General features: G+C 43.9%; 1 protein-coding gene across 4 annotated transcripts in view; it reads right to left on the bottom strand.

Moving 5' to 3' along the window:
* arhgap35a (Rho GTPase activating protein 35a) overlaps window positions 1-22099 on the bottom strand; it is a 60600-nt gene that overhangs the window by 15629 nt on the left and 22872 nt on the right. For all 4 annotated transcript variants that reach the window (XM_019887585.1, XM_019887584.1, XM_019887583.1 and 1 more), the window contains exons 2-3: window positions 4805-8654; window positions 1183-1324 (exon numbers count right to left, since the gene is read on the bottom strand). In XM_019887585.1, the coding sequence (XP_019743144.1) occupies window positions 1183-1324; window positions 4805-8539 (3877 nt within the window). In that variant the 5' untranslated portion in view covers window positions 8540-8654. The remainder of the gene's footprint in view (window positions 1-1182; window positions 1325-4804; window positions 8655-22099) is intronic.

The raw sequence follows: 22099 nt of genomic DNA, 5'->3' as shown, positions 1-22099 counted from the left end.
TTTGACCTACGGGAATGCACACAATAAAAGGAATGTAACAGGAAGAGGAGGAAGAGATGTAAGGAGACAAGAAGGAGACAGGTGATAAGACTGCAGAAAAATAGAAATGCGGGTGAAGAAACAGATGAAGGAAATCAAAGATGACAGGTGGAAAGTACTCAAAGAGACCGAGGGGGGGAGGAGGAGTGAGTCAGAGGTACCGAAACAAGGTCAGTGAAGGACAAGGAGAAGAAACTGACTAAATCAAACACTGGAGGGTATGAAGTTGCAAATGAAATAGAAACACCTCAGGTGGAACTTGTGCATAAACAAATACTCAACCTTTTTTTCCCCGCACCACTCAGAAATTATTGTAACTGCTCCATTTCACTTGTGTACACGACAAAGTAAAACCTAACGTGACGCCTCAGTATCCAGAGAGTTGCCTTCGCTCTCCCACTCGCAGCAAGCCAGAGGAGGTTTTGTACGTCTTGAGTAATCCACGCATACACGCGCTTTTAAGAACAGAGAGATTAAAGGTGGAATGCGTCGGAATCTCAGTAAGCAGCAGAAATGTTTTCGCTGAACTCATGTGGTAAAATGCAGGGTGTCTTGTCTCGGGCTTTTAAAGAATATGAAGAAAAAGCTATGTAAGGCGTCTTTAGAAAACTTTTTGAAAAGGGCAGTATTCACATTTAACATAACGGCTAAGATAATTGGTTTGGCTTGTCTAACTTCAATTGTTCAAAGAGTTGGGAGCAGATACTTTGAGGAAATACTGTACATGTAGTGCTGGAGCTTTGAAATATTTTTAGAATTGATTATTTGAGGATTACCTCATCCATTAATCAAGTTATCAATTAGAAATTGACTTTGTATTGTTAGACAATCAAAATATACATGTGAGGTGCATGAAGCGATTTCTATCCACATACAAAACAGGCCAAGGTCAGATTTTAGTTTGCCATGGGAAATTGTCCAGTTTATTGGTCTGAAAATGATTTATTTCCGACAAATAACGTCTATGCCATCTAAATATAGTGGCATCTGAAGATACATAATTAACCTGTGTATCCACTGTTTCTGATTTGATTTGATGATGTGCCTTGAGATTTTTTTTTTCAAAAATTGCCTTGGTTTAACAAAGAGATAGTGGTGACTTAAAATGATCAAAAAGATGATGCGGTGCAGTTTCGTTCTTACCTGTTGTTTCAATGAATCGGATGCACTTCTCAATGAACACTGGGATTGGCCTCTCTGGAGTTACCGCGGTGACCAATGGCATTCCGAAATAGTTGCTCTCAATATGTTTTGACATGGAATGCCTTGGTTTAGCTCGCTGTTTCTGAAAGAAATTAAAGACAAGATCGGTGTGGGCTTTCTCTTGCTTGACTGACCCCACTAAGAAAATGACTTTTTATTGGGTGGAAACACGTACAGTTTGTGTTTGTTGCAAGTATTCGCTTGAGCTCACGCACGCACGCACGCACGCACGCACGCACGCACGCACGCACACGCACACGCACACGCACACGCACACACACACACACACACACACCCATCCCGCACATTCCTCCAAAACTTATATGATAAGCAATCGTTTGTACAATCCTGTTTTCACCAAGCTAGACATCACTATGGCGTCGCCATACCACGCCCCCGGATCCCCGCATTGAAAAAACTATTGAAGCAAAATTTAACTCCTAAAAACCCATATTCATGACTAAACATTCTTTGCCTCCGTATGGCAGTAATTGTACTGAGCGTTAATGGCTTTGGATGGGCATGTTTTAAAGCCCCCCCCCACCCCCCCACCCCAAGGCCTGCATCTCCAGTGAGTCTGTCAGGCCCCCGAGGCTGTGTCCTGGCAGACCGACTGGTTGGGCAGGGGGTGCATGGTTGGCTGGGCACATGGGACTGTAGCAGCAGAGTAGGCCTGACAGTGCAGTGGAGGAGGGCTCATTAGAGAGATGGAACCCAGAGTGGCCTCTGCTCCAGATATTGGCCTCACTGCACTACACTGAAGCTGCCTCTACACACAGTTAAACAGCAATACACAGAGACACAAGCCAGGAAACTCCAATTAAGACTGAGGAACTGGACAGAGGTTGACCTGAGCATTTGTCACACTGACAGCTCAACAAACAATCCAAGTTGTCCTTCACATGGACCCATTGTTAGTGATTATCTTTCATCCAAGCCTCTTTCAAAAGTGACTTAAGTGATGTCTCACTAGCTCGATAATATTTGCAGATACTAACAACCCTTGGGCACACACTGTAGAAATAAAGCAGCCACAATGGCCGACTTACTGGAAATCATCAACGTTGAGGAAGCTTGAAAGCCGTCACGTCAAAGTCAATAGGGTTCCTGCTCTGACAAAATGTTCGGCCTTAAAAGTTTGAAACTGACTGATCCATCAGCTGCCATGGTCGCAACTAACACCCAGGCACTCAACAAGCAGACTGGCAAATGGTCAGCCAAATAGCAGCCAGCCGCTAACTCTGCACTCTCATTTGTCGACACCTAAATCACTCACCAGGCCCCAGAGCCACAAACACACTCAAAGTCACAGATATCATGTGGAACGTGAGGGTTGCAACCCAGAGTGGACAACAACAGCACCTGCACTTTACACGCACATTTTGGTGTTAAATACATTGAAATACATATTTATGCAATTACTCAATTCATCGAAGGGATAATCGGTAGAGCAAATCATTCTAAAAATATTAGCTAGTTGCATCCCTAAAACAAGCTTTGATAAGTGATGCCACATATAGCAGCTTTCAAACTGTACTACCGTAATAATACATGGCTCTGGAGGACAACATTTGTGGTGTGTGGCACACTGACAATACAGTTCAGTCCACTGTTCCAAAAACATTTTGATGCCTCACTATTCTGGCACAAAACAAGCAATTCCAATAAAAAGGAGAATTGTCAGCTCTATCTGCACTCTTATTTCTCCACAGCCAAGTTTTTTTTTTTCTTTGTTGGATTGTGTTGTCTTTGTTGGACTAATCTCCTACTCTCCTACTTTTTGCATGAGGACACTCAAGTGGAGCGAGGTGACAGAAGAATTCAAAACATTCCACTTGCCGGCAGAGGACAAATGAAAAAAAGCCGCAGGAGAAACCGGAGGGGAAATGTTTCCGACCTCTAGCTGAGTGAGGGAGGGAGAGCGGGACAGTCACACAGGTTGTGGCTGCCTCAGGTAAATGGATGGCAGTGTTAAAATGGGACTCGGAAAGCCGTTTCAATTATTTGTTGCTGCCCATCACAACTCAGAGTTGACGGTACCCTCAGGCTCACAGGGGATCTCAGATGTGTTGACTGCTTAAAAAGTCAAAGCACACTATACTTCCCAAGATGAACGGATAACTCAGAAACATCCACACAGTCGGCTAACCTGAGGGGATTCCAGGCTGGAGCAGATTGTAAATGGGAATTTTTTTTTTTTTTTTTGTGTGGGGGTCCAGCTAAGGTGAAAATACTATGATGAAACATGATCCCTTTTTTTAACTGCAACAGTTGCTTTTAATGCAGATATTTAAACATGCTCTCAGTGAATCACTTTCTACTGCAAAAACGTTGATCCAAACAGCAGGATTAGATTTGTTCAGAAATATATACAGGTACACTGTCAATGTAAAATCACATTAATTGATCTGCGCCCCCACCGTTCCAGAGCCAGGTCACAGAGCTCTTGGTTCAAGGGAAAGGTCAGACTACTGGAGCCTGCAACCTTACTTATATAGGTCACAGACTGTAGTGATAGTGTGGCTGGTAAACAATCTGGCTTTCCAGTCTTCAAGCTGTGGATGCGCATAATGGGCCCTATTTTCAGACAGGTGCCCACGCGCTCAGCATAAAACGGGTGGATCTTCATTTTTCAAGTCTAGTGTTTTGGAATTTGGCGGACCATGATGCACCTCACTGAGCTGCCGCACCCCTTGTGCATCTGACAATTGGAGACAGAGTGGATGGCGCTCAGCATAAAAACTGGCACATCTTAATTTTTGCGCCAGGGCAAGTATAGTACAGCGTGGTTTTGAATTTAGTCGATCGCGCTACGCCTCGATAGGCATTCCGGCGTATTCAATTACATTCCCCTGCGCATCTGTCAAATTAGTGATCAAAGTACACTAGATTTTGAACTAGCTAAAAGTCTAAACGTTCTAAGTTGTGGCGCAGGTGGTGTAACGCGATTTTGGTGTATTTGATCGAGGCGCAGCAACATAGATCACACTCGGATGCACGATCGGGGTAGAAGGCGGTCTCCATGTGCCAACTCCACAGTGGGAAACTTAACATCATTCCACCATTTAGGCCGCTGAATTTGAAGCGAATGAGGGGAGCCACTTCCATTGGATGGCAAACAAGTCATCTCTGTTCACTCTCCAAAATGTCACTTTCAACCTGTGCCTATGCACCAAAATACCAAAAGAAAGAAAACTCCACATGTGCGCAGTTAGACTGCGCTTTGCACTAGACTTGCAATGGGCATGAAAATAGGCTTAATGAGTCAAATATACAAAAATGAAAAAAACCATAAGAAACACTTGTGGCCATTGAGTGACAAAATACAGACTTCAAACACTCTTTAGCACTTTAAAGTGAATGTGATAGATTTCTACTCTATTATGACCAGGGTTTTGCATTCCCATTTTTAGGTGACAAGATGTAAGATCCTCCCCAATCCAATGAAACTCTCAGTTGAACAGCACTTAAGGTGACATTCTCTGAGATTAATACACCACAAAGTCAGTATGTTATCACAATTAACTTGACACAGTCACATTCAATCAATAGGAACACTGACCTTTGCATTTCTGCGTAGGCTCTTCAGGATATTTCTCTTTTTAGGATCCTCGCTCTCTTCAATGGAATTGTCCTTTTGGGCTCCTCCATCATCATGGCTAGCCTTGGGCGGACCCCCCATTTCGTCGTCGCTGCCTATTGAGAAGCTTGTCCTAAAACTGCTGAACTTTCCAAGCCGTTTGGATCTGTCTCTGTAAAGCTTCGGCTTTACCCCGATGGCTGACAACTTTCTTCTGCGTTCCAGTGAGCTGCTATCAGCTTCACTGTCTGACCCATTCCCCCCAGCACTCCCATTGGAGTGACCTTTGCTGGCATTGCGGATGGTGATGATCTTGCCCTGTGTGCTATCATGAGGGACAGAGTAAATGCTCTCCTCTACTCCGTGTCGAGGTTTGCTCACAGCATCCATGGGCTCTGCGTAGTCCGAGGGATCGTAGCCACCGTCATTAACTGGAGCCCAGGTGACAGCTTGGGGCAAGGAGCGTCGATTGGTGCCAACCTGCTGGTCCATGTAAGGTCCAAGATTGACTTTGCGGACAGGTTTCGGTTTCACTTGAGGTGGTACCTTGTTGTTCAGCTTGCTCTCAAAAGTGCTGAGCTCAGAAATGACAGAAAATGTATCACTTGAATCAAGATCTGGTAGCTTGAAGCTTACCAGATGGGAGCCAAGACTTCCATCTTCCCTCAGGGTTGGGTAAGGCGGTGATGGGTCAATATCATCTTCTGAATCCATGAGAATGTTCACCGGACTGGAGGAGCCACAACGGGGGCTGGTGCTCTCATTGATGCATGCTTCAGCCACATTATCGTACATGTGTGTAGCCTCAATAATAGTGCGCTTCTCCACTATCTCGTTGAGAAAAGACTGGAAAAGATCTATTTTATGAAGCCCGCCTACAACTCCCCCGTGCCCACATATTATTGTGTTAAACCTTGCCTCAATTTCATGAGCGAGTTCCTCTCCTTGACTGACTTGTTCCTTAGCTGATTCTGAGTCTGAAAGCTCCATCTGGCTTTCCCCAACTGCTAACAATTGGACTGGAATGATGTCTTGAACCTCACATAGGAAAGCACATAATGTTTCCAAAGAGGCTTTCCGGCGAGCAGAGTAAACTGCAATGTAGCCATGGACCAGCTTCGTCTTCCGCAAGGAGAATGAGGAATGGAAGGACAGCAAGGACAGCTCAATGGTCTGCCTCTGACCACCTGCACTGAGATCCAGCAGGACAGAGGTGCCACTGTTGAGGTTGCTGGTGGGTCGACAATGCTGGGGCAACAAGAAAGGAGCGAGAAGCTGGTCTAGATCATACGTGTCACCACACATGAGGCACATGACAATCTTCAGGTCTGATTCTGCTATTGGTTGGGACTGAGAGTCTTTGAAGGCAGACAACGACAGGGGTAAGGGTGGTGAGCTGCTCCGCAGGCTTCTCCGAGACTCTAAGAGGCCTCTCAGCATCTGGTTGAGATGCTTCTCATTAAAATTGCGCCCATAGCCCATGCCTGGCGACGCTGGGTCTAGGTAACGACACTGCTGTTTTGCAGCCACCTGCAGCCCTTGTTGGATCAGAGTCTGAGCTGTTTCCCCGCCAATATCCCCAATAGAACCTACCCCACGCTTCGTCACAAGCAGGAGGAAAAGTGGAAGCTGGGATAAAATGTTTTCCCTGTCCCTTCTACTTATAGTTGACTCTTTGAGCTTTTCGACACTCTCAACGACATATGACAGTGACTCCTTCGAGTTGTACAAACATAGGCAACCATGGGGTGCAAAGGTTGGTGTGTGGAAGGAGTTCACCGGCAGACGTACATTGCCCTCTATGGGACGAAGGGCTAATTCATATATCTTTCCATCCAACACGTACCTATCATCACTGGTACACAATGCCCTTATTTCATTTGCCATCTCTCTGGCAAGCCCATCTTTCCCGAGTATGACCAGATTTATCCTTTCCGCCCTGCTCCCATCAAGTCTTGAACTATCTGTTGATGCATAGCGAGTTGGGAACCTGAAAGCAAGTATTTGCTCGAGCTTCGCGTCCACACAGTGAGGGAAGTTGGGGCAGGTGTCCTTTGTCGGGTGGTAGACAAAGTGTATATGTTTCAATACCAAAGCATCCCTCTCAGCCTGCAGTTTCTGTAAGGCTTTAAATCTTTGTTCTTCGCCGAGTACTTCCTGGATTGCTCCCATTTTTTCTTTACTTGGCTTTGCATCCACCTCCAGTTCATAGAAAAGCTCAGAGTATTCAAGAAGCAGTTCTTGGAAGTCCTCTTTGGCCCTGTCAATTATCTCCTTCTGGTGTTTATTGTAGATATCCAGATATTCCGCTTCATCAAGCCACTGGTAGAACTCTTCATTCATGATGAAGCTCCGAGCCTCCTCCCACGGTTTGCCTGGAGTAATGAATGGAGAGACACTCAGCTTCTCCTTGAATTCCCATCTCATTTCAGCCCGTTTGCGATCATTCCTGAGCTGCTCCAGATGGGTCTCATATATAGCCTCAGCCGTACGGGTTTCAAGGAGGTCCTGGGGGATACGATCATCTTCCATGTTGTCAATGTGTGGTGTGGTCTCCCATGGCGTGTCATCTAATACAACAAACCAATGGGAAAAATCTCTCTTGGTCTCCAGTACTTTCTGAACTCCAGACCAGCTCAAGTGGTCTATTTCATCCAACTGTGGTAAGAGTATAGACAAAGCCTGTGGCAGACAACTAAGATATGCCTTCCTGCGTTTCTCTATATGATCTTGCTTTAGTCTGTGCACATGTTGTTGGAAGAGTTTCTTGGCTTTAGCTGTACCCTCAAGGAAGACGTAGTCCTTGTACTCTGGGGCTGTCTGCATGCGGAGGTTGACAGTGGGCCACAACTCATTGTGGTTCTTCACAATTCGGTTGACAAGCCACTCATAGCGGTCTTTGGCTGAGGCAATCTGTTGACTCTGCTGCTTCAGCGCTTCAAAGTAGGGGATTATTTTGGGCTTTCCCCTACCTTTGTCAATTAATTGAACAAGGGTCAGAAAGGCTAAGTCAACATTGACATTTGAGCGTGCTGATGTTTCGACCACCTGGAGGTTTTTCTTCGCTAGCGCAAATGTGTGTGAGTCCTTAATATAGCGCTCAACTCCTTCATCACATTTGGTGAGAACCAGTACCACGGGTTTCTTCGTTTTGGCAAGTTGATTGTAGAGGTTTGTAACGAATTTCATCTGATCCTCAAAGCTGCGGTTCATGCCCCTGCTAACATCCACACAGAGTAAGAATCCATCGACCATGAGCTTGCCCTCAGGCATCTGTTTCTGCTCAAAGTCTTGCTCTAGCCCCAACTGGTCTGTGCAAAAGTACATTAGCTTCTCAGCTGAAGCCAACTTGGTGGAGGCGGCTCTCTTGATATATGGCTGCAGTGCGGTGCTTCTGTGTGGCTGAAATGTCTGGTCATCAATGAATTCTGTCTGTTCCACCACATTCATACGGCACTCTGGCCCCTCCTCCATGGTCCTCCCAGCCTCTCCCCAGAAGAGGAAGTGGTCATTGTTCACTACGCGGCCTCCAAAGTCACTGGTGCTGAGAACTGAGGTGTGGTCCAGGTAGAAGTCATCAGCACTTGGTCGTACAAAGCGGTTGCACAGGCAGGACTTTCCCACTCCACATTGGCCCTTTTCTTTCTCTGTACCGGACAGCCCAACCACGACCAGGTTGTAGGTGGGTGTCCGGACATCTTGCTTTTTGGCCATCATAATCGCTGGCAGAAGCTCATCCTGTCATGCTTGCCTCAAGCTCTAGCGAGAGACGGAGGCTGCCAAGGACACAAGGATCCCATTCAAGAGGATTTCATGATACTCAGATTTGACCCTGAAAGACAGACAAAGGGAGGGATAAGAGGAAAATATTATTACATCGAATGACACTGAAATTAAAAAAATAAAAATGACAAACTATGTAAGTGGAGTTACAGAGCCTCTCATCTGTATTACGACAGACCGCTGATAATCGTGTTTAATTTGTGATGCCATCCCTTCAATGGATGTTTCCTGGAAAGATTGAGGTCAGCAGCGAAGCATTACTTAACCAAGCTGTAGCTCAGCAAAAGACGATTCCTCCAGGACTGCACTGCGAACAATGGGGGCATCATCATTGTTGACGTCCAATATTTTGGGACTATTAATTGATGTTAAAACAATCTGGGTTTTACCATGAGAAAAAAAAAGCAGAGAAAAAAAAAGCCGTGGTTTTGTTGCTTTCAAAGGAAACGTTGGCATAATGACACACGCACACAGCGGTGAAAACTAGCACATCAAACTCCCCTCACCCCAAACGAAAGACACACACGACAGATGAAAGCATACAAGTGTTCCAACTTACTAATTGGCCAACTAGGGAAAGCCATCTGCATTTTAAAAGCAGAAACGTCTGTTTGCTGACTTGTCTCAAAATCAAAAACATGTTTTCCTACTTTTCTCAAATGGCAAACAAATCAGATATAACTGATTTCAAATCACTAGTGTGCCAACAGCCATCCAACAGTTGATACGTCGATTGAGTGTTGTGTTGGCATCTAAGCCACTACCCAGTTATTTGGACTCTCAATCATCATATAATGCATCCTGTCATGAAACACAGACTAAAAATAAATCAACAAGAGACAAGAATGCGCTTCACGAAAGGACCTTCGGTGACAGTACAACAACAGTCCAAAGCTCTAATTCCCATCCATGTCGTAACGCATACATTCAATACAGTAAAACTAACATGAAAACATCATTCAGCATGAATTGCTCATTGGAAAGCCCACCAAATCAAACCAAATCAAACCTGCCATGCTACTGTCGCGAGTCTGTGGACGCGCATTCGTCGTTCAACATTGAACTTCAAAGTATGAATTTGTCGCTCTCGAGGGGCAGGTGGTGAAACAGGACAGACAGTGGGAGTTAATTAAAGAAACAAACAAACGTTAAAAACAGTGGAACAAGTGCAAATTTGCAACCACGCAATTGCTATGTGTCAACCACGGCATATATAGCTGATTTCCAGTTTTTTTTTAAAATGCTGAGAGGCATTTGCTTGACTGAAAATTTAAATTACAAAGGCAATATTCTCTGCTGTGCTTTGCCAGGTCGGGGACAAAGAGAAAAAAAAAATCAAAAAGAATCTCTTGGGTTGTTTTATGTTGTTAGAGGAAATATGCATATTTAGCAAGGTTTTATAGCCACAAACCTAGTCTACCTCGAAATGTAATATCTAGACATTGTTGTGGTCTACTCATTAACAGGAAACTGTAAATATAAGTTATTATATAATATCAGTCTAAAGCTTTTGCCTTTTGGCTTGTCGTACCTCAGATCAATTTAAAAGTACAGTCAAAGTAGACAGACGTTTCATACTCTTAAGTTTCGAAACAGCAGAAACCTGTATGACACACTTGCAAAAATGTGACAAATAGGCATGATGATGTCCTACTTAGACAGCTGACCTATATTAGCTTAAGCAAACATGCCCGGGCATGTGGACACAAAGACTACTCAGATGATTCCCTTTGGTAACATGCCGAAGATCATTATTGAGGATAAAATCTAACTTGTCAACTTTGCTGGCATCTGTGCCCCAACGCCACCTTTGTTCCGAGTAGACCATTGTAGTACTTGTATGGGAATTGCTTGTGTCAACACGGTTTTAACAACGGATGTCTCAGGGGTAGTTTTCACAGAACCGTCTTTATGAACAAGTGAAAACAGACATTTGACCACTCTTAGAAAAACACAAAGTTAGTCTGTGGAAAAGGACTCTTTAATGCTTTTCCATCTAAGTGTATATTTAACTGAAATTATCATATCAAATATATACTGAGCAGCTCCATCTTAATTATGACAACATTCTTGTGCAGCTAAAAACAAAAAAAGTTAGAGATCATCCTCGTGAAACACGTGGCAAAAAACATTAAGTCAAAAGAAAAGTCAAAAGCAATTTTTTTGCTTTATGATATCTGACTGACAGATGGTGGCAGAAATCAGAACTCCGGTTAGAAGATGTTCAGATGTAAAAGTTTAACGGCAGGGTGGGGGAGAAAAACGCCTCCTGAGAGTGACTGCCATGCCTAAGACAAACTGACAGAACAAGAGGACACAAATGGCAGTAAAACTGCACAAATCTGCCTTTTTCAATAAAACGCTGCCAACTGGCAGACTACGAGCAGCCTTTCATAAACAATAGATGCAGTCATTTGGAGAATCCGTTCACCGATTTGGGTAGACCTTTCAGACACCAGAGACTGAACTGAACTCACTTAAGAGATGTAAAGAACCAAATTGCTGCTTCGCCCTGAGGCCTGGTGTCTGCTGCGCATACCACTGTCTCAGGGCCAAGGGTTAAAGCAGAGATAGGTTAAGGCCTGTGCTGCTTTTTGTCTATCATCTTAAAAACTGGAGGGTAAGCAGAAAAAGAAGAATGAGGAGGAGTTGGGAGAAGTGCAGGAAGGAATGGAAGGAGCCGTTTGGGGGAGGGAAGTTAGCAGACAAGGAGAGGATGGGGGTATGGAGAAGAATGGTTTGGAGGGGAATGGGATAGAGGTCAGTGGCGTAGGCCATGTGAGCTGCACACTGGAATCCCCTCAGGAAAGAAGGGGCAGGGCGTGGTAACGTACGGATGAGTTAAGGGTCAGGCTACAACACTAAGAGGCCATTGACACAAGACCGGTTTTAATGGAAAACTGATAAACCTGGCGGTTTTGGACATTTGTGGAAAATCACGATCTGGAAAAACTCATTTGGTGTTTGTTTTTTTTTTTAACGGCAAAATTCACAACTCAATACGAGTCACTATCGATTTGTTTATAGCCCCAGTGTGTAGCCTTGCTTTTTCGCTTGTTAGGGAGAGATGCATACGCTTTGTATTCGGACGTGATACCTTTTTCATAGACCAGACTCATCATGATATAGGATCGGTGCGTTTTTGTAAAAAACAGTGCTGCACAGATGTACGTTATTGGCACTACACAAGTGGCGCGGCAGGGCGTAAGATTCATAAAAACGTGCTACAAAATCCGGCGACGGAAGAAGAGGCTTTGGTTCACTGCCCATAATGCCCAGGTGCGACTCATGGCGTCGCTGCATTCCTCACATTAGATAGCGAGCAAGAGTTTGGAAGGGCAGAGAAGTAGCCAAAGCTCACGCTTGCCAAGTACATGCAAACCCCCCACACCCCCAAAAAATAAAAAAATAAAACCACAAGCTGAATTTAAGAAAACTATTCCTGGAAACTAATGAACATTAGCCGGTGAAGAGGAACATTGCACATCTCGGGCGCTGACAATATCAATGATGAAGCCCCCAGATATCCCTGGGATATTCCTCGAGGCAAATCATTTCCATAATGACAATAGCATTTGATTTTTTTTTTCTGCTGATTGCCACATATTTTGTAATGAAAAGGCCTCAGTGAAGAATTGCGCTTGCGAGATTGCGTGGCCAGCCTTTTGCTCGTACGGTGCTTTTTCACTCATGAGTGCTGGGAATTGACAAAGTCATGAAATAGTCATGAAGCAGTGCGACTGTGATGGCGACGACGGTGGCAAAAAGGCAACAGTGGCAAAATGTACCTCTTGCTTTTTTTTTTTCCTCCCAATTGGCTGCAAACATGTCTTCCCTCTTCCACTCCTGCATGATGCAAGTGTTCAAGCACTTCCTCCCACCTCACTCTTATCGTTGTTCTGCTTGTGTGCTGTCAGCCCCACGAATATTATCTTCATGTTATAGCTTTCCCATCCCCATCAGTCAGGATTGTGTCTCTGACCATCACCTTCTCCCACACGCTTCCTCCCCATTCATACAACCGTCTCAAGGGATGTGTTGTCCATTAGTAAGAAATTGGAGGTGGAGAGCAGAAGACAGAACCTGTGGGTAGGGAAAAATCTTTGCACTGTTACCTCTCCCTGATCATCATCTGCTCCCATTTTGAACGGTGTAGGTTGACAAATGTACAAACCGCAAACAGGTCTGACATGTATTACCACTACTGTGCCCATGGACATATCTATCGCATGACAACTAACAATAGGAAGCATGTAGGAACAAGTAGTCTGATCATTAATAGAGTTCTTCTCATATAGCAATCCAAGCTGTTTATTTATGAAACTTCAGAGTACTGGATGTCTTTCGGAGTAAAACACATAAAAACATAAAAAAGTGAAATTTAAAAGAACATATAGTATATCACGATTTGCTAATTGCAGTGATGCCCCGTTTATTTTGGGGTGCATGTCCCCCTCTGTGTTGGGTGAACAATACAGACACATCTCACACACCGTCAAACATTTAATCCTTAAAATACTGGTTTTCAAAAAAATTGACACATTCAACAAAAGAGAGTTAAACAATGCATACCATTTTGTTTAACCAATGTCTGCTTGCTTGCTAAATGCTAACATAATGCCAAACAGACAGGCTAAATACAATTAGCATAAATGTTACGGTCATTGTAAACCTTTATACAACTGCTACTTTGATACATACAAAGCAACAATGCGAGGAAGCCGTGGCAATATATTTTGGTTTGTTTTACGGCGGAAAAAAAGGAACATAAAAAGAAAAAGTAGTCAAAGTATTGAAGAGGAGTTTCCGTTGTGCGACATGACTGTTGTGAATGTGGATTAGCCATCGTGCTTCATCGCAGCTTCGTCACGTCGCGTCCTGATAGGCTACAAGTCACCGTCAACAGGCTGTATGCTCATTTTTCCTCAGGGCACAACACGTAGTGAGAAGTCGAGCCAAAACAATCCAACTTGATGAATATCATATGGACATAACGCACATAAACATATTTATGACTGCACCGCTTTTGAGACCATACGGTTATCTGCCCTTTTCTACTTATTGCTCACTTCCACCTCTTCCCTCCGCCCGCCTGGCACGGTGGCGATAGAGCGTCGGCCACCGATAGACCTCCCAAGGAGAGCGGCAGACAGACGGACACAGGGCGGAAGGATGCAGGATGAGGGTACAAAAAAAGGATAAGCGGAACAAAGACCGTCAACACACTCAACAAGTAAGACTGGAAGATAGAAGGGAGAGGCAACCACGTTCACAGCTGAGGTGAGAGCAAGGTTCAGTCAGATGAAAAGGGGTTCTTGAAATAATGAACAGCTTATTTGGACGAGGGTGAGGATAAGAGGGCAGACAAAGTGTGTGTAATGGCGGTTTAACTTCAGTAGCGGGTCTCGCTGATAGTGCCGCGAAATATTATATGCCAAAGGACTGCGGCATCTGGAAGTTCAAACGAGTGCCTTATAAATCGTCTCAATCTCGCGCATTCATCCAAAAGTAGTGACAGCGTGGTGTCTACTTCAATGTGGAGGCCATTTCTCTCCGAGAGGATGACCAGAAAGGGGAAATTATGTGAATTCCAAGTGCTCCCGAGACAATATGAACAGCCTCTAAAAGTTTGGACACAGCTTGTTAGCCATCATTCGCAAGAACCAACTTTTCATCAGAGAGTTTCCAAGCGCAAACGTCTTTGACTCTCTTAACAAGGTATTTATTGAACAATTGGCCATTTGGGGATTGATTTTGTGTTTTTCCCAAGTACAAACTGATGACCCTCAACATCTATCTGACTCTTTTGTGCAATACCAGCTGGCCGAATGTCTACTGGCTAAATTAGAGTGTATTTGATCATCATGTTTCGCCACAAAAAAATACCAAAATAAAATACCATACATTCAGAAGCAAAATGTGGCCTTCTTCAAAAAAAATTCTCGTCTTCTCTCTCCAAAATGGCCGTATGTTTGTCCCGTTCCGTCCCATGCACGGAATGCCCATCTCTGTTTATTTGTCTGTTAGGTGCATGACCTAATGTGTTAAGACAAGTACAGTGGAACATAAACCTAAATAACCCGAGAGTCGTACGCTTGTGAATTTTACGATTTACAAGGGGAAAAAAAGTGCCTTTAAAGAGACAATCCCATATCATGTGAGACAGATTATGGACCATCAAGTCACAAATATTCATTAAATTTACTTTGGGGCTGGGCAATACGGCCTAAAATTCATATTATGGTATATCTGGAATCCCTTCATGATAGCAGTACATATTGCAATATAAACATAAGCATAAAAATTTAAATAGAAATTTTGAATGTGTCAGAAATGTACCTTATTCACCACCACGGAGGCAAGGATTAGTGATTTAGGAGGAGCAGCTCCACATCGCAGAAGTACGGCATTTAGCCCCTTGCGAGAACCTGTCGCAGCTTGTAGCTGATGCGGAGCAAGTAAACTTGGGAGTAATTTCCGAGCAGCTTGGAAAAACAGGGAGGATTGTTGACTGTTTGACGCAGATGCACGTACTGCTGGTAGCTCCTCCAGCTATGTTTCATGAGAAATGTTAATCCAGCTCATGAGAACCTACAACTTTTGTAAAAGCACAGCAACCAAGTATTCCACCTCTCAATTGATTTTACTCCCGTTTTGAAGAAATTCATTAGTTTGACCTCGAATAAGCACGAACTAAAGTACAGCAAGGATGCTGAAGCCATTTCTTGTGTGGCCTTGGAAGCAGCAGACTTTCACAGGTTCAGGAAAAGATGCATCCAGCGACATTCTTTGGGGACAGATGCCCCCCGCCGCACGCACACACACACACACACACACACACACACACACACACGCACGCACGCACACACGCACGCACGCACGCACGCACGCACGCACGCCGTGTCTGCACTCTGCTCAAACAGGCAAAGTTGAAATCATTTTTGCGTTTTTTTTTTTTTTTTTTTAAGACGCCTCACTTTCTCCACCGTGAATAATTTCCATGCACCGCTGACTCTTGGGTCCAATTAAATGAGAAAAAGAGAAATGGAGAACAAGGGTCAGCCTTGAGGGAAATGAAAGATAGAGTCAACCCATTTCGAAGAATGTGTATTCTGAAAGGTGTTGCCAGACTGCCAGTGAACACCACAATAGCACAGGGCTTGTTCTAGTCATGTTAAGTGTGGGATGGGCAGGCGTGACTGAGGCGGGCTTAGGCAGCAGTGTTTCAACAGCATCAACTCACCCAGGCAGAAGCACAAGACGACACAGGGCCCAAATAGATGCCATTTCCACCACAGTGGGGCTCAGTCCTGATGTGCTCTGGTGAAGGCTAATAAAAGCAGCAAGCATCTTCTAGACACGGCAATGCAGTAATCGAGGTCAAGACACAAACGACAACAGAACTTAGCAGACTGCAGTGCCCAGTCAAAACAAAATGGGGAAATTGTCCAACTTGATCAGATAGATTTACACTACACGATTCAAGTGACAATATATCCCCTCACCCCGCCCCACTCGTCTTAAAAAAAAACAAAACATGGAAGATCTGATTCCCATTCATCTGAATGACGTAATAATCAAATGCGTGGACGCAAATGTGACAAAAGCAGATATCTGCCCATTAGTGATTGTTCAATGAAGTGATTGCTAATAATTCAGTCAGCCTCAACCAGTTTGCTGCCTGAAAAAACACCAACAATAACATCAGTTATGAGTAGAGCGTCAAAACTGTCGCCTGAAGCACTACGAATAATCTGAATGCAGTATAAGTGGACGAATCTGACTTGTCCTGCTAGTGCGAAAGAAAAAAAAAACAAACAAAAAAAATGAACATGGGACTCTTCAAATAACACATCTGCTGTAAATCAAAACTATAGCAAAATCGGAGTAGTAAGACTATTAAACATTGTCTCTCTTTTTTTTTAACTTAAGTTAAATAAAACAGATCTGTCCTTTAAAAAAAAAAAAAAAACAAAGTACAATGTCCATCCAGCCATCCATTTTCCAATCCGCTTTATTCTCACAAGGGTGCTGGAGCCTGTCCCAGCTGTCTGGCAGTAGGCGGGGGACACCCTGAACCGGTTGCCAGCCAATCGCAGGGCACACAGAGACGAACAACCATCCGCGCTCACACTCACACTGAGGGACAATTTAGCATGTTCAACCAGCCTCCCACGCATGTTTTTGTAATGTGGGAGGAAACCGGAGTACCCGGAGAAAACCCACGCAGGCCCAGGGAGAACATGCAAACTCCACACAGGGAGGCCGGAACTTGAATTGAACCCGATGAACATGCAAACTCTACACAGGAAGACCGGAGCCGGGAACAAACCCACGACCTCTGCACGGTGAGGTCGACACGCTAACCACTGGACCACCAGGCCGCCCCAAAGTACAATGTAATGGATTAAAAAAAAACAAGTTCAAGCCACTGTTACAATATGCAGTTTTTATTTCAGTGGTTGCATCTCACTAGTGGGAGCCCGCATACCACACTTGAGCAATTGTTGGGCCTTCAGATTAAATTGAGGTGACTCTAAAGAATAGAGAGAACAGTTGGTACCGCCCAACAGTGCTCGTTCACTTCTGTGTTGCAGCTGCCAGCTGTTGTCTCTCCTGTATAGTGTGTGTGTGTAATTGTCCATATATCTTTTGGGGAAGCACGTTAATTCTCCTGTTCAGTACACGCTAACTTGGCGGTGTGACACTTGAAAGTAGATGTAAATAGTCATATAATAGGACAGAGGCACGATATCGGCGTCTGTCACTGTAAATACAGCCACAGAGCTCACATCTGCCTGATTTATTTCCATGAGAATGAAAACGCTCTTGATTTTAGAAGTGAGGAAAAATGTTCAAAGATGCAACGTTGTGAAAAGTCAAGAAGAAATATTTGCTGCGCACCTGTCGGCCATCCTTGAAAAGGATTGCTCGCAAATACAGGTTCGTTGGAACAAACAGGATGCTGTCAATAAAGGCCAAGCGGAGCGTGATGTCATGAATCATACATGTGGGGTGAACAGAAGGGACGGACACACTGTCTTCACCTCTTCTGAAGCGCTGAGACTGTCACGTGGAAGCCCTGGGTTTCAGTCAAACCAAGGGTTGAAAGCATGCAGGAGGGGTAAAACCTTTTTAAAAAATGTTTCCCCCTACAGCATCGCTATGTGGTTTTTCACTTCTTGCGGGAGGGTCTGGAACGATAGTATCCCCCATGATAAACGGGGTTAGCGAACTTGGTTAATGACATTCATCTTGTCTTCATGCAATTCGTAAAAGGTAAGAACAAAACGTGTATGAAGAAAAGACAAACAAATACTTGGCGAACTTGCTTTGTTTGCGGAGTTAATTGGATACACGTTGGCGCATCAATTTTTACTGTCAAGATTTGCAAGAAAGAGGTAATGGATTTGAAAATGACAGCTAGGTTTTGAAATCGGGCATTTTTTTGTAAATGCCAAAACTAGATTGGATTTTTTTTTTTTTTTGTTATGTTGGAGTGGCTCAAAATTGTGAGCAACCATTATTTTCAAACAGAAGCTGAAGCCATTTAGTCGCTTGAGTGGGGCACGCTACGAGATGAACAAAAGAAAATAACGACCGTTACGGGAGAAAGCCTCGTCAGGGGCGGGTGGAGGTGCGAGACCCGAAACAAAGCTCAAAACCAACACGGGCAGCGCGAGATGACTTCTCCGACAAAGTGAGTTGATAGGGCTGTGCGGGAGATGAGAAGGTTAACGCGGGCAATTTCTGCTGAGTGCTTCGCACTTGTGGTTGGCAAATGGTACAGTGGCAGAGCTACTTCAGCATCATTCATATCCACTTCTTGCTGCTGTCTCCCTGACAAGCCTCAACAAGTAGGGAAGGAAGCCCTTGATTTGAAAACTAAACTGGGACACACACACACACACACACACACACACACACACACACACACACACGCACACACACACACACACATGCACACAGAGGCACTTTCTGTACCTATTTTGTCTCTTTCGTGTTCGATGACAGTCGCGACTGCTATGCACCCTTTGTTCAAGTTATGTTTTTCTAAATCTACCAAAGGGAATTATGCATCCATCTTGACCAAATTTGTGTCGAAGCAGGTGCACAGGCTGTGGCAAAAGTCGATGCACTTCCTATTCTGTTTCAGGCATTATGCGGACAGACGTGAGGCCATCAGCATTTGACAACCGAGGCTTTGCAGTTTCTGAAAGCATATCATTATCCCGCTCATGGCTCCCCAATTTACTTTGCAAAAAGTGTTGCAAAATTGCCACCTGGCAAAACGTTTTTCTGTGCCCAATTGCAGTTCGGCGCCAGTTTGAAAGCTTTCATGGCCGTCCATTGTTAAGAACAATGCACGTGATCCAGGTCAATATTCTCAAAATAGGTTCTTTCATTGATAAATCGCATAGCGCAAGGCCCGCTTCTACCGCCACTCATGAAAACGCTGAACTCCAAGAGCAGGTGACTGTGAAAAGCTCGGGAAAGTCGATCCACACAACACACAGACCGTTGAAGCCCTTGAAGACCCAACATCCGTCAGCAAATTTGGAGAATGCCTCTTGAGATGCATGCTGAGGTCATCACAAACTTCAACCTGCGTGGTGCAGCTCTAATCCACAGAAGAGGAGTGTGGTTTGAACATGTCATCAATTACTGAACCGTGTCGAGAACAAGGGACAAAGTGGGAACATTTTGGTGTCCATTGTGAATTTGAGGTTTCGGTTATCTATAAATGAAATTTTGTAAATAAGTTCTCAATGTAAACACTTGTGGATGATTAAAAAGGGACATTTTATTGGCCCGCCATGTCATATAAAGCCTTTTTTGAAACTACATTCTGGAGGAACAATTACAGCTATATGATCCATCCATTCGCCTAGCAAAAGTGTTTTACAGCTTTTTAATTGATGAACTCAACATACGTGGGCATTAATCACAAGCTGCGAAGCGTGCCACTGACTGCGGACTCTGCCTGGCTCCCGGCCCAAAATCCACTCTGATGTTTGGATTCTCAAGTGAGGCTCCCACCCAACTCGAAACAATCCAAGACAGAAGCTAAATCAAACTCTTGGCACAAACGTGTGATAACGAAAGCGGCTAATTAGATCGTAGGAATTAGAAGACAAATGGCAAGACCAATCGAAACTCGATTGAAACCTGACCGCACTGGTAAATATTGTCCCGTTTATTCCCTCCGCACTGCTTATTAAATCCCATTCACGTTAATTGGCCTGTCAGGAGGTGTGTTTGCCAGGCTGCTCTGCACAGTGACATGTTAACCTCCAGTCAGATTCCCATTTAGATCACGGCAGACACACACGGGGGTGAGCACACGTTACGTGAGTGTGTGTGTGTGTGTGTGTGTTCAGCCACACCATAATTAGGGCGATGAACCCTCGTCAAAATGAACAACTGAGCGACAGTCATTTCAAACTCACGTCACAGAGTTGTCATCAAAATAAAAATGAATTAATTAAGCACGGTAAGTATATGGCTCAACTGTCAACAATTGATATGCTATCAGAAAAAAAATATTGTAGAGAAGGGTCAGGAGTTGGAGTATGGTAGCTTGCTGATCAAAGAAAAGCACATGAGAACGATGTAGAAATAAAATGACCTTCCACATACCCCAAATTTGACTGTGCCACAGTCCCACACTAAGTTATCAAATATTTTGGTTTTTCTGATTTTTGGACATCCTCCTGAAAATCCTATCAAATAATCAGGTAGGAGGATAAAACTAGGTTTTTGCTTGGTTAAAGAACAATTAAATATAGAAGGCAAATTAAAAAATCCACATAACAAACAGTGGGTTTTTTGTTTGTTTGTTTTTTAAGATAATAAACATTTAATACTTAAATTTAAATTGTGCATAGCAGCACAAAATTTCCCTCTCGGGCATTGTGAATGTGGCATTTTAGACAAATCTCTTCCATAGATTTTGGTCTATGAGAGGAAGTGACGACTGACCTGCAGTAGCGATTTTGCCGACTAAAACAGCACGTTTGAGTAAGCCTGGTGTGTTAAAAAGTGATCAGAAGGAACGGCAACTGTGTCAGGCTGTCAGAGTCAAAGTGGCACTAAACTGCAGTCAGGGACAGAATAACCTCTTGCCTGGTTGCAATTTTGCAATGCTGCTCCAATGTCAATTGGCAAGGGAATGTTATGCTTAAAAAAAAAAAAAGGCCTAAGCTTTGAAATTCTGATGGCCTCACATCTGTCTGAATGACACCTGAGATAAAACAGTAGAAAAAAATAATAATACATTTTATTTGAAAGCGCTTTTCACGGTACTCAAAGACACTTTACAACAAGAATTGAGCAACACTAGATAAAAACGTACCCTCGAAAGCAAAATATACACGTTTTTAAATGGGCAAATGTCAAAAAAGAAGAAAAAGTGTCGGGACTTTTGGGACACTGTATTTTTACACTGCTGAGCAAACGAAATGTTATGTCAATACCATCGTAAACTGAGGACCACCTGTCTTATCTTAATATGACAAAGTATTAGTGCTAATGCTCCCTGTATAGAAAATAACCTTTTCATTTTGAGCGACTTATTCCTGTGCCACAGAAGGCATGTACTGTATATCTCCATGACAAAAAGGCAACGGTGTGAACGAAAACCAGATTGCACAACTATACCGAACATTGTTCTCCGAAATAAAGATGAGAACGAACAAAACTCAATTATGTCATTGAAAATGTGTTCAAACACAGCAAACACTTCGTGCTCAGATTGCAGCACTAGTGTGCACACAACAAAGGAAGACATAACTTCTGCACCTCCATAAGTATCTCTTTATAGGACGTGTTCTGCTTGTTTTGTACAAGACATTCCATTGGGACCAACACACAAGCAGAGAACAGCAGGAAGAAGAAGAAGAAGAAAAAAAACAGCAGTTGAGCTATGGGCTTTGTGATTTCACACACAACTAAAAATGTACAGCCGGTCTGCCGGGCTGAATTAATGCGCACACGTCACCCAATCCCAAATATCCTCTGTTGGAAAATTCTTTAGCTGCCGCTGTGACAGTATTTGTTTTTCCCGGGGGACACATTGTTCACACGCAGAAATGTATGCAGGAGACACTTAGAAACCCCCCCGTGCCCGCCACCACCAACTACTACTGGCACACAATTAGCGAAATGAACACAGCACATGCATCAACTGAAGCATGAGGCAAGTGCACAGGTGCCAATTTACTTGCTGGAGATGTGACAAAACAGCCATCCTTTTTCTGTACCACTTGTTCTCACTGGGTGATTTGGAGGGGGGGGGGGGTTACACTCTGGATCGGTCACCATTGATTTAAACCCACGGACAATTTCGAGATTTCAATTAACATAACATTTTTGGAATGCAGGGAGGAAGAATATTAAATCCCCCCAGGTCAAGACAAGACATTAAGTAATTCTAACTCTATCAGACAAGCTAACCACTGGGGCACCCTGCGGTCCTAAGCAACAAACATGATT

This window comes from Hippocampus comes, unplaced genomic scaffold (genome assembly GCF_001891065.2).
Source record: "Hippocampus comes isolate QL1 unplaced genomic scaffold, H_comes_QL1_v1.1 scaffold6, whole genome shotgun sequence".
Taxonomy (NCBI): domain Eukaryota; kingdom Metazoa; phylum Chordata; class Actinopteri; order Syngnathiformes; family Syngnathidae; genus Hippocampus; species Hippocampus comes.
Note: the sequence above shows the minus strand (reverse complement) of the source record. Positions and strands in the feature narration are given on the sequence as shown.